This window comes from Desmodus rotundus, chromosome 4 (assembly GCF_022682495.2).
Source record: "Desmodus rotundus isolate HL8 chromosome 4, HLdesRot8A.1, whole genome shotgun sequence".
Lineage (NCBI taxonomy): Eukaryota > Metazoa > Chordata > Mammalia > Chiroptera > Phyllostomidae > Desmodus > Desmodus rotundus.
Window position 1 is genome coordinate 30,227,045 of NC_071390.1, and position 12,629 is coordinate 30,239,673.

Consider the following 12,629-nt stretch of genomic DNA (forward strand, 5'->3'; position numbering starts at 1 on the left):
GTGTTTTTATTCCAGTGGGTATTTGGATTCCTACTTTCAATTTATGAATGCTTTGTATAAATCTGTGGAAAGCCCAAGATGTTTCTAAAGTCCTTTTATTTGGCAAACTGTCTCCCTTGCAGATCTTGCTGAGCAGTGATTTCAGTCTATTTCAGGTATGTGGACATTTGTTTAGTCTGAGAGCCGGAAAAAAAGGCAACGTTCACATTGTTCGACCTTAGCGGAGAACGTGCGCGGTGGGCAACTCAAACTTTCTGCCACACTGTGCATGTCTAAGAATGACTACAAAAGTGCCTAGAGCACTGATTTGGGGATTACAAATAAATTTTAGCAAGTAAGAAAACTTGTAAAGATGGACTCTCTGAATAATGAGGTCAACTGTATATATTTTTAGCATAGTGAAACCAGGTAGCGTAATAAAAACATTTCAGTGATTAAAGAGATTACATAAGTAACTATTTTGATGGATATTTTCCCTAAACATGGTATTACCTCCTAAACAAGAAAACAAATACAATTTTTCTTCCTGAATTAGGATCACCATTCAATAAAGTAAACAATGCTAAAATCCAATGAAGCCTTTAAGGTTTTAGATTATGTGTGCTCTTAGGTTAAAAAGCTCCACTTGGCAATAGTTCTTGAGGTCTGTATGCTTTTTTGCCTCTTTTTTTTTTTTTTTTTTTAAAGAGAAGCTTGGTTTACTTTAGCTATATAATCTATAAAAAGTAAACTTTATAGGTCTGTTTTCTCATCTATGAAATTAACAGAGCACATTCCTAACGTGCCTGCAAGTCTAAAATTCTGTCATTTGTAGGTATCAATGTTTTTTGACCTCTAGATGTCATCTCCTTTTTTAACTTTCTACTTCTGATCTTCTATTTCCTGGAAAAATAAGAAAGCCAACTCTATTAGATTATAAAAGATAAGATATTCTAGTTAAAGACTCCAGATTGTTCTTCTAAACTATGCATATACATTAGCTCTCCTGGTCTGTAGGGAATCTGTTCTAAGATTCCAGTTGATGCTTGAAACCATGGATAGCACCAAACCCAATATATACTGTTTTTTCCTCTATGTACATACCTGTGATAGTTTAATTTATAAATTAGGCACAGTAAGAGAGTAACAATTAAAAATAAACTAGAACAATTATAACAATACACTGTAATAAAAGCTATGTGAATGTGGTCGCCCGTTTCAGGGGATCCCTTGCTGGAATCTGTATAGGCTCAGTGCTTCCTTGCTGTCAGTTGGAGCACATGTTCTGTTTCTGTTTCCTTCTACACACTAATGTAATGCCTTTCCCATCTTAACTACGCACTTCCCACACACTGTGGGCAAAACTGCTGCAGTCTGAGGTGTGAAGGCAACACTCGCACCTTTCTCCTCCTCCATGATTTCACTAATAGAAGATTCATTCTTACTGTAGATCTTAGCAATCTCAGCATACGGTTTTCTTCTTCCTTTATTAAGTTGAAACTTTCATCTTTTCACTTAAAGAAAAGCACTTTATAGCTTCTTTTTGGCTTATCCAAACCGCCAGCATCATTACTCTTGCACTTTGGGACTATTACTAAGTAAAAGAAGGACTACTGAACACAAGCAGAGTGATACTACCAGGGTCAATCTGATAACCAAGACAGCTAGCAAGCGACTAATGGGAGGGGTGGACAGAGGGTGACAATGCCACACAGAGGGATGACTCACAAGCAGGTGGGATGGGGTGGGACACAATGGGACAGTGTAAGATTTCATGATGCCACTTGGAATGGTGCACAATTTTAAAACTTAGGACTTATTGAATTGTTTATTTCTGAAACTTTCCATTTAATATTTTTGGTCTGCAGCTGACCCTGGTAACTAAAACCAAGGAGACAAAAACTGTGGATAAGGGGGGACTACTATATACATATTTGGGCAATAGGAAGTCTGTACACATTTATTCCCTGGATTTTAGCTATAATTCAAAGAGATATGCAAAATCAGTTGTACTTCCTAACAGATTAAAAACAATTCATAAGACGCTGTTAAATATAAATAAACCAAATAACCTATGGCATCTATGTCTAGAAAAACAAACGAAAAATAATACCATCTTTCCCAGGATGGTATCTCACTGGGATAATGAGAAAATATGTACAGTTTAAAAAGAAGCTGTTACAAAAAAGCCTTAGAAAAGCAGACAATTTATTGTTGACTTATCTTCTTTATTGAATTAAAAGTATACTATGTATAAAATAGCAATGTATACACAGAGGGATTAAATGCCATAATATATACAACTATCTTTAAAATCAGGGTGCAAGTTACAATGATTATGAATATAAAATTTACATTAAAACATTCACCATAGTGAATTATTTGGCTAGTTTAGTTCGAAGTCGTCGTTTGAGAATTTGATGATCACTTTCCTTCACCTTATGGTCCATCAAAATCTGAAATCAACAATTACATAATTTTTTTAATAAATAAAATTAAAAACTTATAATTAGTAAGGTATGTTCATGTGCTTAGTAACTGAAATAGATACAGTATATTGCTTTGTCCTCTTGGACTACAGGAATAATATCTTCTGCCAAAAAAAGCTTCCTAAATAGATTTTGTAAAAGATTCTTTCAATACTATGTAATTATAGAATTAAAATAATCTACCTTCTATATTAAATTAAGGACATATGCAGCCTGAAATACTTACTAAAATGTTTAGAAACTTGTGACTCAAGTAATTTTTAAGAAATGATCTCTTGCAGCAACTATATAACTTTCAAAGTTGAAAAAGCATTATATGGCAACTAAAAAAGAAGTAGTTTCAGCCAAGGGAGGAAATTATGTGCTAATCAGACAGAGGGCAAAAAGTGATGAAGAGAATAGTACTTCTAACAGCATGTCCTAATTGACCCCAATTCTTTGCCACTTGCTTTTAAGCATCTATTTTATATCTGATAGCTATTGCTGCAAAAAACCTCTCTCCCCTGATTTTTCTTGGCCATTTCCTGCTGAAAGCTTTTCCTTTAATTACTTTTCTATTTTCACTTTCATCCACTAGGCAAATGTAAGCATGACAAAAAATCAGAACTTTCCCTGTAACAGCACAGCCTGTTCTGAGTGAGGAGAATGAGTCAGAGAGTCCTGGTGACAAACCACAGTCTTTTCTCAATAGAACCTGGAAGCCCTAGAGGAAAGGTGGGAGGAAATGACTGAATGTCAATTCTGTGTTTTTACCAGGCACTTAGGCCCAGATTTGTACAACTCTGTGATAAAGATAACAAGAAAAAGAGATGTTGGGAGCAAATAAATTACTAAACAGTGATAATTTTATTGATGGAATTAAAATTCTTCTGATTAGTTTATAAATGTAGATGTATGAAATCTGTATGCATTAATGCCACATTTATATTTAATTACTATAAATTTAACACATTTGATATCAGAAGTATAACATTTAAAGCATGTCTTAAGAGATTTGATCTAAAGAGTAAAAATTCAAACAATTACAAAATTCAAAATGTTATGAGTACAAGAACTTAAAATAACACAAACAGTTTTATGTTTAAGAAAACTGAGAAAGTAGCTTACCACCTGGCCAGATATATCAATAGGAGATGAAATTTCATTTGTGTATAACTTCCGTTTGGCCCGTTTTGGTTGAGATACATTTTCTTTACTTAATTCTACATTTGAGAGCTTTGAAGAGCTCACTGTTTCAATTATCTTCTTTGCTATAAAAAATATATATATTAGTTAAGTTCTGGAGTAAGTAATTTTCTAACTGGAGAGGTTTAAAATTCTTAATAAAGCAAAAACATACCAAATTAAAGAAAACCACTATAATTTATAAATGGTGAAAGGACATGAATAGACAATTCACAAACAAAAAATTAAATGCCTAATAAAGTAATGATTAAGAGCAAAAACAAATAAGTAAAATATCGTCTGACTAGTAAATTATAGTACCACCAGGAAAACTCATCCATCTTTAATGATTTGAAGGAGGTTTACGCTATGTTACACAAAAAAGCAGGATGCATAATAGTGGACGATGCAGCATTAAAAATAAGGTGGTTGATCTTGTTCAGTACTTACATGTAAAGATGTCCACATTATTACTAAGTAAAGGTAGTTCGTAATTATGAGTCCTTTACTTGTAGTTAACACACACACACATACGCACTCAGTAAAAGATAGAAAGCAAATTGCTAACAGTTTATTGCTTCTAGGAAGTGGAATAGGAATTTTTATATTTCTTATTTTATACATTTGTTTTATTTTTTTCCTAGGTACATAATGGTTTTAATAAAGTAAATTTCCATTTGGGAAAACTCCTGGATAAAAAAATCCACATACATATAATAAACGGTGTTTTTAAAAAATAGAAAACAAAAAAGTTGCTGGTTCTGGCCAAGATGGAGGAGTAGGTAGAAACCCTTCACTTCCTTGCACAACCAAAAGGAGGGTAACAACCAATCTAAAATCAATAAACCAGAAGTGCCAGAAAAATCAAACTGCATGGAACTCTGACAACCAAGGAATTAAAGAAACAGTCCAACAGACCAACCGGACGAGTAGGAGTGAGACAGGGCAGACGGAGAGAACCTGCGGCGAGGCGGCGGGCCACTGGGGCAGGGCTGGCTGAACAGGAAACAGACTCACAGCTGACTGTGGACTACGGCAGGGGCTGTCATGGTAGGAGAAACTCCCAGTCTCACATGAGAGTTCATTGGAAAGTGGGGCTAGAGACGAGCAGGTGAGCTGAATTGTTCCCTCTCTGGACCACCCCCCCTACCCGCAGCGCAGCAAGGAGGGTTGCCCTGCCCTGGTGAATACCTAAGACCCCGCCCCCTTACAACTTAACAGGTGCCCCAAGAGGAAGAAATAGGGCCCAAATGAAAGAACAGAGCAAAACTCCAGAAAGAGAGCTTAGCGATGAGGAGATAGCCAACCTATCTGATAGAGAGTTCAAAGCCCTGGTAATCAATATGCTCACAGAACTGATTGAGCTTGGTCAAAAAAATGAAAGAACAAATGAAGGATACCCAAAGTGAAATAAAGCAAAATATTCAGGGAACCAACAGTGACGGGAAGGAAACCAGGACTCAAATCAACAATTTGGAACAAAAGGAAGAAATACACATCCAACTGGAACAAAATGAAGAAACAAGAATTCAAAAAAATGAGGAAAGGCTTAGGAACCTCTGGGACAACTTTAAACGTTCCAACATCTGAATCACAGGGGTGCCAGAAGGAGAAAATGTAGAGCAGGAAATTGAAAACTTATTTGAAAAAATAATGAAGGAAAACTTCCCTAATCTGGCAAAGGAAATAGACTTCCAGGAAGTCCAGGAAGCTCAGAGAGTCCCAAAGAAGTTGAACGCAAAGAGGAACACACCAAGGCACATCATCATTAAGTTACCCAAGATTAAAGATAAGGAGAGAATCTTAAAAGCAGCAAGAGAAAAAGAGACAGTTTCCTACAAAGGAGTTCCCATAAGACTATCATCTGATTTCTCAAAAGAAACCTTACAGGCAACAAGGAGCTGGAAAGAAGTATTTGAAGTCATGAAAGGCAAGGACCTATATCCAAGATGACTCTATCCAGCAAAGCTACCATTTAGAATGGAAGGGCAGATGAAGTGCTTCCCAGATAAGGTCAAGTTAAAGGAGTTCATCATCACCAAGTACTTATTATATGAAATGTTAAAGGGACTTATCTAAGAAATTGAAGATCAAAAACTATGAACAGTGAAATGACAAACAAACTCAGAACTATCAACAACTGAACCTAAAAAAAAAAAACAAAGCAAATACTAAGCAAACAACTACAACAGGAACAGAATCAGAGAAATAGACATCGCATGGAGGGTTTTCAGCGGGGAAGGGGAGGAGAAGAACAGGGGGAAAAGGTACAGGGAATAAGAAGCATAATTGGTAGGCATAAAATAGACAGGGAGAGGTTAAGAATGATATAGGAAAGGAAAAAGCCAAAGAACTTATATGTACCACCCATTAACATGAACTAAGGGGAGGGAGTGCTGGAGGGTTGGGGAGTACAGGGTGGAGGGAGGATAAAGGGGGAACAATTGAGAAAACTGTGATAGCATAATCAATAAAATATACTTAAAAAAATAGAAAAAAACATTTAAGGAAATACGCTCAGTTGAGGGTCTACTTGTCCAGGGCTCAGCTGAGCTTTAGAGGTGAGTTGCCAGGTGTGAGAGTAGCCAATTAAGACAAGCCAAAATGAAAGTGACAATAAAGGGTTTAAGCACTTACAGCAACACAATAAGCAGGAAGCTACTCCTGAGAAGTCACCAGCTCCCACTCACCCCCTTTTTCCTATTTCCCACAGCACACTGAGTGATCTAGGCGAGGAGGATTAGCACAGAAGTGAGGGCCATCTCACTGCCAGAGGAACAAAAGGCTTACGCACTTGTTGTTTCACGGGCGTTGGGGCTGGAGGCCGGGGGGCAAGGGGGCTAGGAGAGGGCAAACAGAGTTAGGATGAAGAAAGGTGTCTTCAAGTTTGCCTCCCCTTCCCTGTCATAAGGTCTTTGGCAGACACCTGAGGAAGTTCTCTGCTCAAGGCACCCAGTTAAAAGCCTCCAAATGAAGGCACCTAGGCTAGGAATCCAGGTATGTACCAGAGCCTGGCTGGACCCTGGGCTGAGTCCTTGACTGAAACTCCCTTCAGAGACGGCAGTGATTGGTGCAGGGAGTGTGGCTCTCCCCCAGGAGGCCTAACCAGTAAAACCTTTGTAATTGCCACACAAAGATCAGCCACTGTAATGGTCAGTCTTTAAAAACAAAACCACACACAGGATTTTGGCCTGGAGCCACTATACTAAGAGCTGAGAATGTGAACTAGACAGACATTTTGCACTTGTGGCACTTTTATTCCAGTGAAAAAGAAAACAAGAAATTATAGCTTAAATAATTCAATTCGCACTTTGAAAAGACCACTCTGTTTCCCATGTATTGAATGGGTAGGAGATAGACAAGAAAATTGGAAGACCAGTGATACCAAATAATGAATTAATCTCAATTTTCTTTTTTCCTTATATTTTCAACTGATTAACAACAGCTATGTATTGTAGCTACAATCCAAAATAGGGATCTTATATTCCTAGAAAAATTTTTTTTTTTTACAAAATCCATGCCAGGTGTGTAGATAGAGAAGCTGTTCAGAAGCCGAGTCAACCAGGTAAGGGGGTCAATTACTGCATGTGTACCTCCCTCTCCTTGTAAACATATTTCTTTTTGACATCAAAGTGATTGTCAATATACTTTAAATAAAATACATGAAAATCTAAAAATCTAAAACAAGTTCTGCCCCTCCAAATTTAGACATTTAACACTTTGCTATTTGTCCCTCCAGGTATTATCTATGCTTATGCAAACTATGCTTTAAAACAATATATACATTTTTTGAAAAACATACACAAAAGGGCCTGGTAAGTCGGCAGTTCCCGCTGCAGCTCGGCGGAGCACAGGCCCCCTCCTCCCCCTCTCTGTGACTACGTGAGGCAGCCTGCCCTGGGTACTAACAGAGACCCAGGGTAGGTCAGCTTCAAAGTACTGCATCACATTCCTTTTGATGATGACATATCTTTGCAACCTGGATTTTCAGAAGCTGAATTCTCAGTGGTTGGTTGGCCTTATGTACTAGATGGATAAAACTAGTAGGTTTTTCTTTGGGTGCAGGAGCACAATGAAAAAAAAAATTACTGAGTTATTAAGGAACCACAAAAGTTTGGGAACCTCTGTGTAAGTTTTTACAGAAAGCATTTTTACACAACCTATCTGAATCAATTCAACTGTCCCCTGCCTTTATATCCCTACCCCTCCTTGTTCTCCTTGCCTCTACTCTCCAATTTATCCTACTGCTATCACTCAGGTAATCTCATGAAAACCTACCCTCCTCTCCCAATAATCTCTCCACATTCTACATGCCAGACACAGACTGTGACCTGGAATAGCCTGCACATTCCCTATACTTTCCTAGCATTCTACCTTGTCAAAACTGTTCCCTCTTATAGATATATGAGTGTGTGTGTGTGTGTGTGAATGTTTATGTATATATGTTTATGTATACATGTAGATATAAAGTGTACACCTGAGCATATATTAACACAACAGATATTAATGTCGCTAAGAAAAAAAGCATTAGCCTGGCCAGTGTGGCTCAGTTGGTTGGAGCACCTGTCCATAATTGAAAAAAAGCATTAAGTAAACTCAACAGGTTTTATAGATGTTTTTGATTTGTATGAATAGGTAATGTTTATCTACACACAGAAAAAAACACTAGAATATATACTATTATACTAACAACAACCACCATCTCTAGTAGGTGTAATCCTGCCAGCATTTCAATTACTAGGTTAAATCCCATCTTTCTATAAAACCTTCCCATAGTCCCTAATTAGGATAGTTCATTTCTCTCCAGTACTACCACAGCACTTTGCTTGTATCCCTGTAACTACATTAAGCAGCCTGCTCTGGGTCGATTACTTAAATACAGGACTTCCTTTACTACTCAGTCAACACCTAGGCACATCATCCTTCGTGTTTCTTCCCACAGTACCTAACACAGGATGATGTAATGTATGTTTGAAATATAATAACCCTTGTTGAGTTTATACCAATCAGATATTAGGAAATATCCTATACTGAATGAAAGGACATTTAATTTATTTTCTACACACCTTTTGATTGAAGAATTGTTGGAGAACGTTGTAAGAAGTCTCCAAATTTCTGTAGTGTTCCTTCTTTTTTCTTAGTGGCCAAGTTTACATTGATTACAGATGCCTGACTCCGTAAAGAGTATGTTTTCTGAGATGACGATCGTGTGGAAACCTAATAAATAAACATTTTTGGTTATTGTTGATGAGGAATTTTAGAAAGAAATAATTACAGCCACAGCTGAATTAAAGAGGCCAGACACAGGTTATGAATTCTCAGGCAGGGGATTTGTGATTATGAATTATCAGGAGGCCCCAGCCAGCATGCTTCAGTTGGTTGGAGCGTCCTCCTGTGAACTAAAAGGCCACGGGTTCGGTTCCCAGTTGGGGCGCATAACTAGGCTGTGGGATGGGGAAGGGGGGCCAGCAGCCAGTATTCTATTTCTCTCTCTCTGCCCCCTCCCTTCGCCTCTCTGTATGATCCTCAGGTGAGGATTAAAAAAAAAAACAAGAATGTGAGGAGAAGGATAAAAGAGCCAGAGAATGGCAAAGTGATTGTGACAGGTGGACTGCTAAGTGAGAAGTGAACACATCAGGAAGTACCTGCTACCGACCAAATGCTAAAGCTTAGTTCTAATCTGAATTAGAGGAACAGAAATGGGAGATAGACATTAGTTATAATTGGACATAACTGGATAATTACTAACCAAATTTGACATTAGTTTCATCTTCTACTTTATAAATGTAAGTTATTAAAATGGTCAATTTTGAACAAATTAAAAGACAAACCTTTTGTTCCTTTTTGGTAGAAGAATTTCTATGCTCAGAAACAGGGGACTTCAAATTAGTTCTGGGTGTAATATTCTTCTTATTTTCACATTTCACCAAGTCCTAAAAATAATATATTTCAGCACTGGTTAATTTCTTGACAATTTTTTTCTTTCTGTAGACTAAGGAAGGGAGGAAGAGAGGAAGGGAGGGAGGGAGGGAGGGAGGGAGGGAGGGAGGGAGGGAGGAAGGGAGGGAGGGAGGGAGGGAGGGAGGGAGGGAGGGAGGGAGGAAGGGAGGAAGGAAGGGAGGGAGGGAGGGAGGGAGGGAGGGAGGGAGGGAGGGGAAATGAGGGACAGAGGGCGGGAGGAAGGAAGGGAGATAATGGTTCTTAACCAGGAGTGGTTGTTGACTCCAGGGGACACTGGCATGTCTGGAGACATTTTTGGTTGTCATTGCTGGGGGAAGTGGAGTTTTATTGGCAACTCGTGCGTAGAGGCCAGACCGCTGCTGAACACCTCTATGATGCACAACACAGCCGCCTTAAAGAAAGATATCTAGTACCAAATGTCAACAGTGTTGAAGTTGAGAAACCCTGACTAAAAGTATAAATTTTTCCCCAACTTCATAAAGATATTATTGACATATAATATATGTAAGTTTAAGATACACAATGTGACAATAGATGTATATATTGCAAAATGATTGAAAGTATGGATTTTTCACACACCCTATAAAATGAAATTATGAGCTAAATGAAGAAGAATAGAGGGGATAGCACCTTTTATTTGAACCCCATCTATAAAATATAGCACAGCAGTATACCTGCCCTTCTCCAACTCCCAAATCCCACAAAGCATCTGTGTCTAAGATCTCTAACTGAAATTTGGCAGTAGTGAAAACAAAGTAAAATCAAAACAAATGAAAATCTTCAGTATAAACACAGGTAAAATGTGAAAACTAAGAAATACATTGCCTTCCCTATTAAATAGGCATGACATGTTAGGAAGAGCCTTTTGTGGTATTATTACCTGAACTGAACTGTACAAATCCTAGTTATACCAAAGATTACAAGCATAAAAGAAAAAAAGCAAGAAGAGCAGCAGAGAAAAGATCGTGACTGAACCTCAGAATTCAAGTCACAAGTAGAAGCCATGAAGGGTCATAAGAAACAGACTTCCTTAAAGGGGAAGGCAGATGGCATCGTGGGAAGCAAACAAAGGAGAAAAGCTGTGACTCCGTCACACTTGTACTGATCGATAAAGAGCTCTTTGATGTCTTCCCTGGAACCGAATACAGCACTGTGCAGGTGACTTTCATGAGGACCTCAGGTTATTACAGCAGCGAAGAGCTAGCAAATCAATGAAAACTTCTGACTTTTACATGGTTGGCCTACAACAACCTGCACATCTCAAACACACATGGAGAGTATAGGAGAGTATAAACCAACAGTGAAATGAATAATTGTATTTTAACACTCTGTGTACACAACAGATTTTCCTTTTCCCTAAAAAAATAAATCAATCAAGGAAAAGTCAACACAGATGATAAAATTAAAATATTTAGTACTTTAATTGTATCTAAAATGTACTAAATATAAATTATAGAATAAAAGTTAACTAAGGCTCTACAAAACAACCTCTAAAGGTGTTCCAGGTGTAGCAGGAAATGAATATTTATTTACGAATAATATTCATTTAGCAAATTTATTACCTGACAGAGAGCCTCAGGAGTATGGTTAATACTATTTCTCTTCCACAGTCTTGAAAATATAGTACTCTTTAAAGAAGTAAAAAAAATGTTGAAGATAAAGTTATTATGCTGGAGTTTATAATTAGTTTTAAACTTATAACAATTTACTTTTGAAATAAACATTACCACTTATTACCTATCTATAACATGTAGAACAAAAACTAAGCATTTTAAACATATCTACTCTTTTATTTCCAAAAGGAGGAAACTGAGGGCAGAAAGTTTATGCGACATGGTAGAGGGTTTGATAACCCTACAATTAAAAAGCTGCAGTAAGAGGAGGTAAACAGGTTTTAGCCTACCACTAAATAGAGGTCCAAATTTTAATACACTGGCTATTAGAAAAAGAATTTCTCTGCTAAGAGAACATACAGAGTTATGACAAAAGAGATCTAAAATTTTAGTTAAAGAACAAAGATTATATTGAAGCAAGATAGCCAGGACAGTTTCTCTAATTTTTTTATCAACCACTTTCTCTTCCCTTGGAGGGAAAGGGACTAAGTTTGAACAGGACTGACACATTGCAACATTCTCCAAAGGAACCCACCATTGTTTGACCCATCACAGCTTCACTGAAGTAGGGGATAAGCTATATATTTTACTATTCATGAGCTTTTTGTTTGAAGACTATTAAACTACAGTGATATTCTTAAAGAGGACAGAATATGCCATAAGTTATGATTTTGGTCTCTAACAGCAGTGCTTATGTACGAGGACAGTGTAGAGAGTTTACCTATATAATTGAACTTAACAATAATGTCTGCTTGTTAAATTCACTCATCAGTTAAGTATTTACCTCCTCCATTTCATTACTCTTCCTCTTCCGAGCCTTGGAAATCTTAACTGTGACTGGTAAGGCACAACCTGGCTGTTTCACTGCCATTTTGTTTGGCCTTAAAGGTGTAAATTGAATCTCTAACTCGGGTTTTGGGAACCGAGTACTTTGATTATTTTCCGTTGACACTTCACAAGAGTCAAGGACTATACATTCATCCTACAACAGAATTAAAAAGAAAAACAAATCTTATTTGCAGAATATGAATTTATAAATCACAAAAAATTAACACTCGAATACCTATCAAAGACACTGAATTAGAAAAGATAAAAAGTGTGCTTAGGTCAAATTCCCCAGAGCAACTACAGAGACTGAATTATCAGCTACCCTCTCCAAGCTTATACATGATACGTTAAAATTGAGGGAAACTTAGAGATAAGTATTTCTCAAACTTGTATGATCTTAAAAGTTATCTAGAGAGTTTTTTTAAAAGATTCTTGAGTGCTACCACGAACCTACTAAATCAGAACTCTACAAGGAAAGAGTCTAGAATTTTTAATAAACACGCAGTGTATAGTAGATTAAAAGTTTGCTGCTAATTCTTTGTTACTCTTCCCATTGAGGGATGGAGTCTCATTCTCCTTCCTTGAATCTGGGTTG

General features: G+C 37.3%; 1 protein-coding gene across 6 annotated transcripts in view; it reads right to left on the minus strand.

Moving 5' to 3' along the window:
* Positions 1-2,190: 2,190 nt before the first annotated feature.
* Positions 2,191-12,629, minus strand: part of KIF20B (kinesin family member 20B) — a 73,692-nt gene continuing 63,253 nt past the window's right edge. For 3 of the 6 annotated variants that reach the window (XM_045197783.3, XM_045197781.3, XM_053923185.1), the window contains exons 30-35: positions 11,991-12,188; positions 11,156-11,221; positions 9,464-9,565; positions 8,699-8,849; positions 3,576-3,718; positions 2,191-2,435 (exon numbers count right to left, since the gene is read on the minus strand). In XM_045197783.3, coding sequence (XP_045053718.2) covers positions 2,358-2,435; positions 3,576-3,718; positions 8,699-8,849; positions 9,464-9,565; positions 11,156-11,221; positions 11,991-12,188 — 738 coding nt within the window. In that variant the 3' untranslated portion in view covers positions 2,191-2,357. The remainder of the gene's footprint in view (positions 2,436-3,575; positions 3,719-8,698; positions 8,850-9,463; positions 9,566-11,155; positions 11,222-11,990; positions 12,189-12,629) is intronic. The other 3 variants (XM_045197785.3, XM_024563415.4, XM_045197782.3) reach the window with 2 other exon arrangements.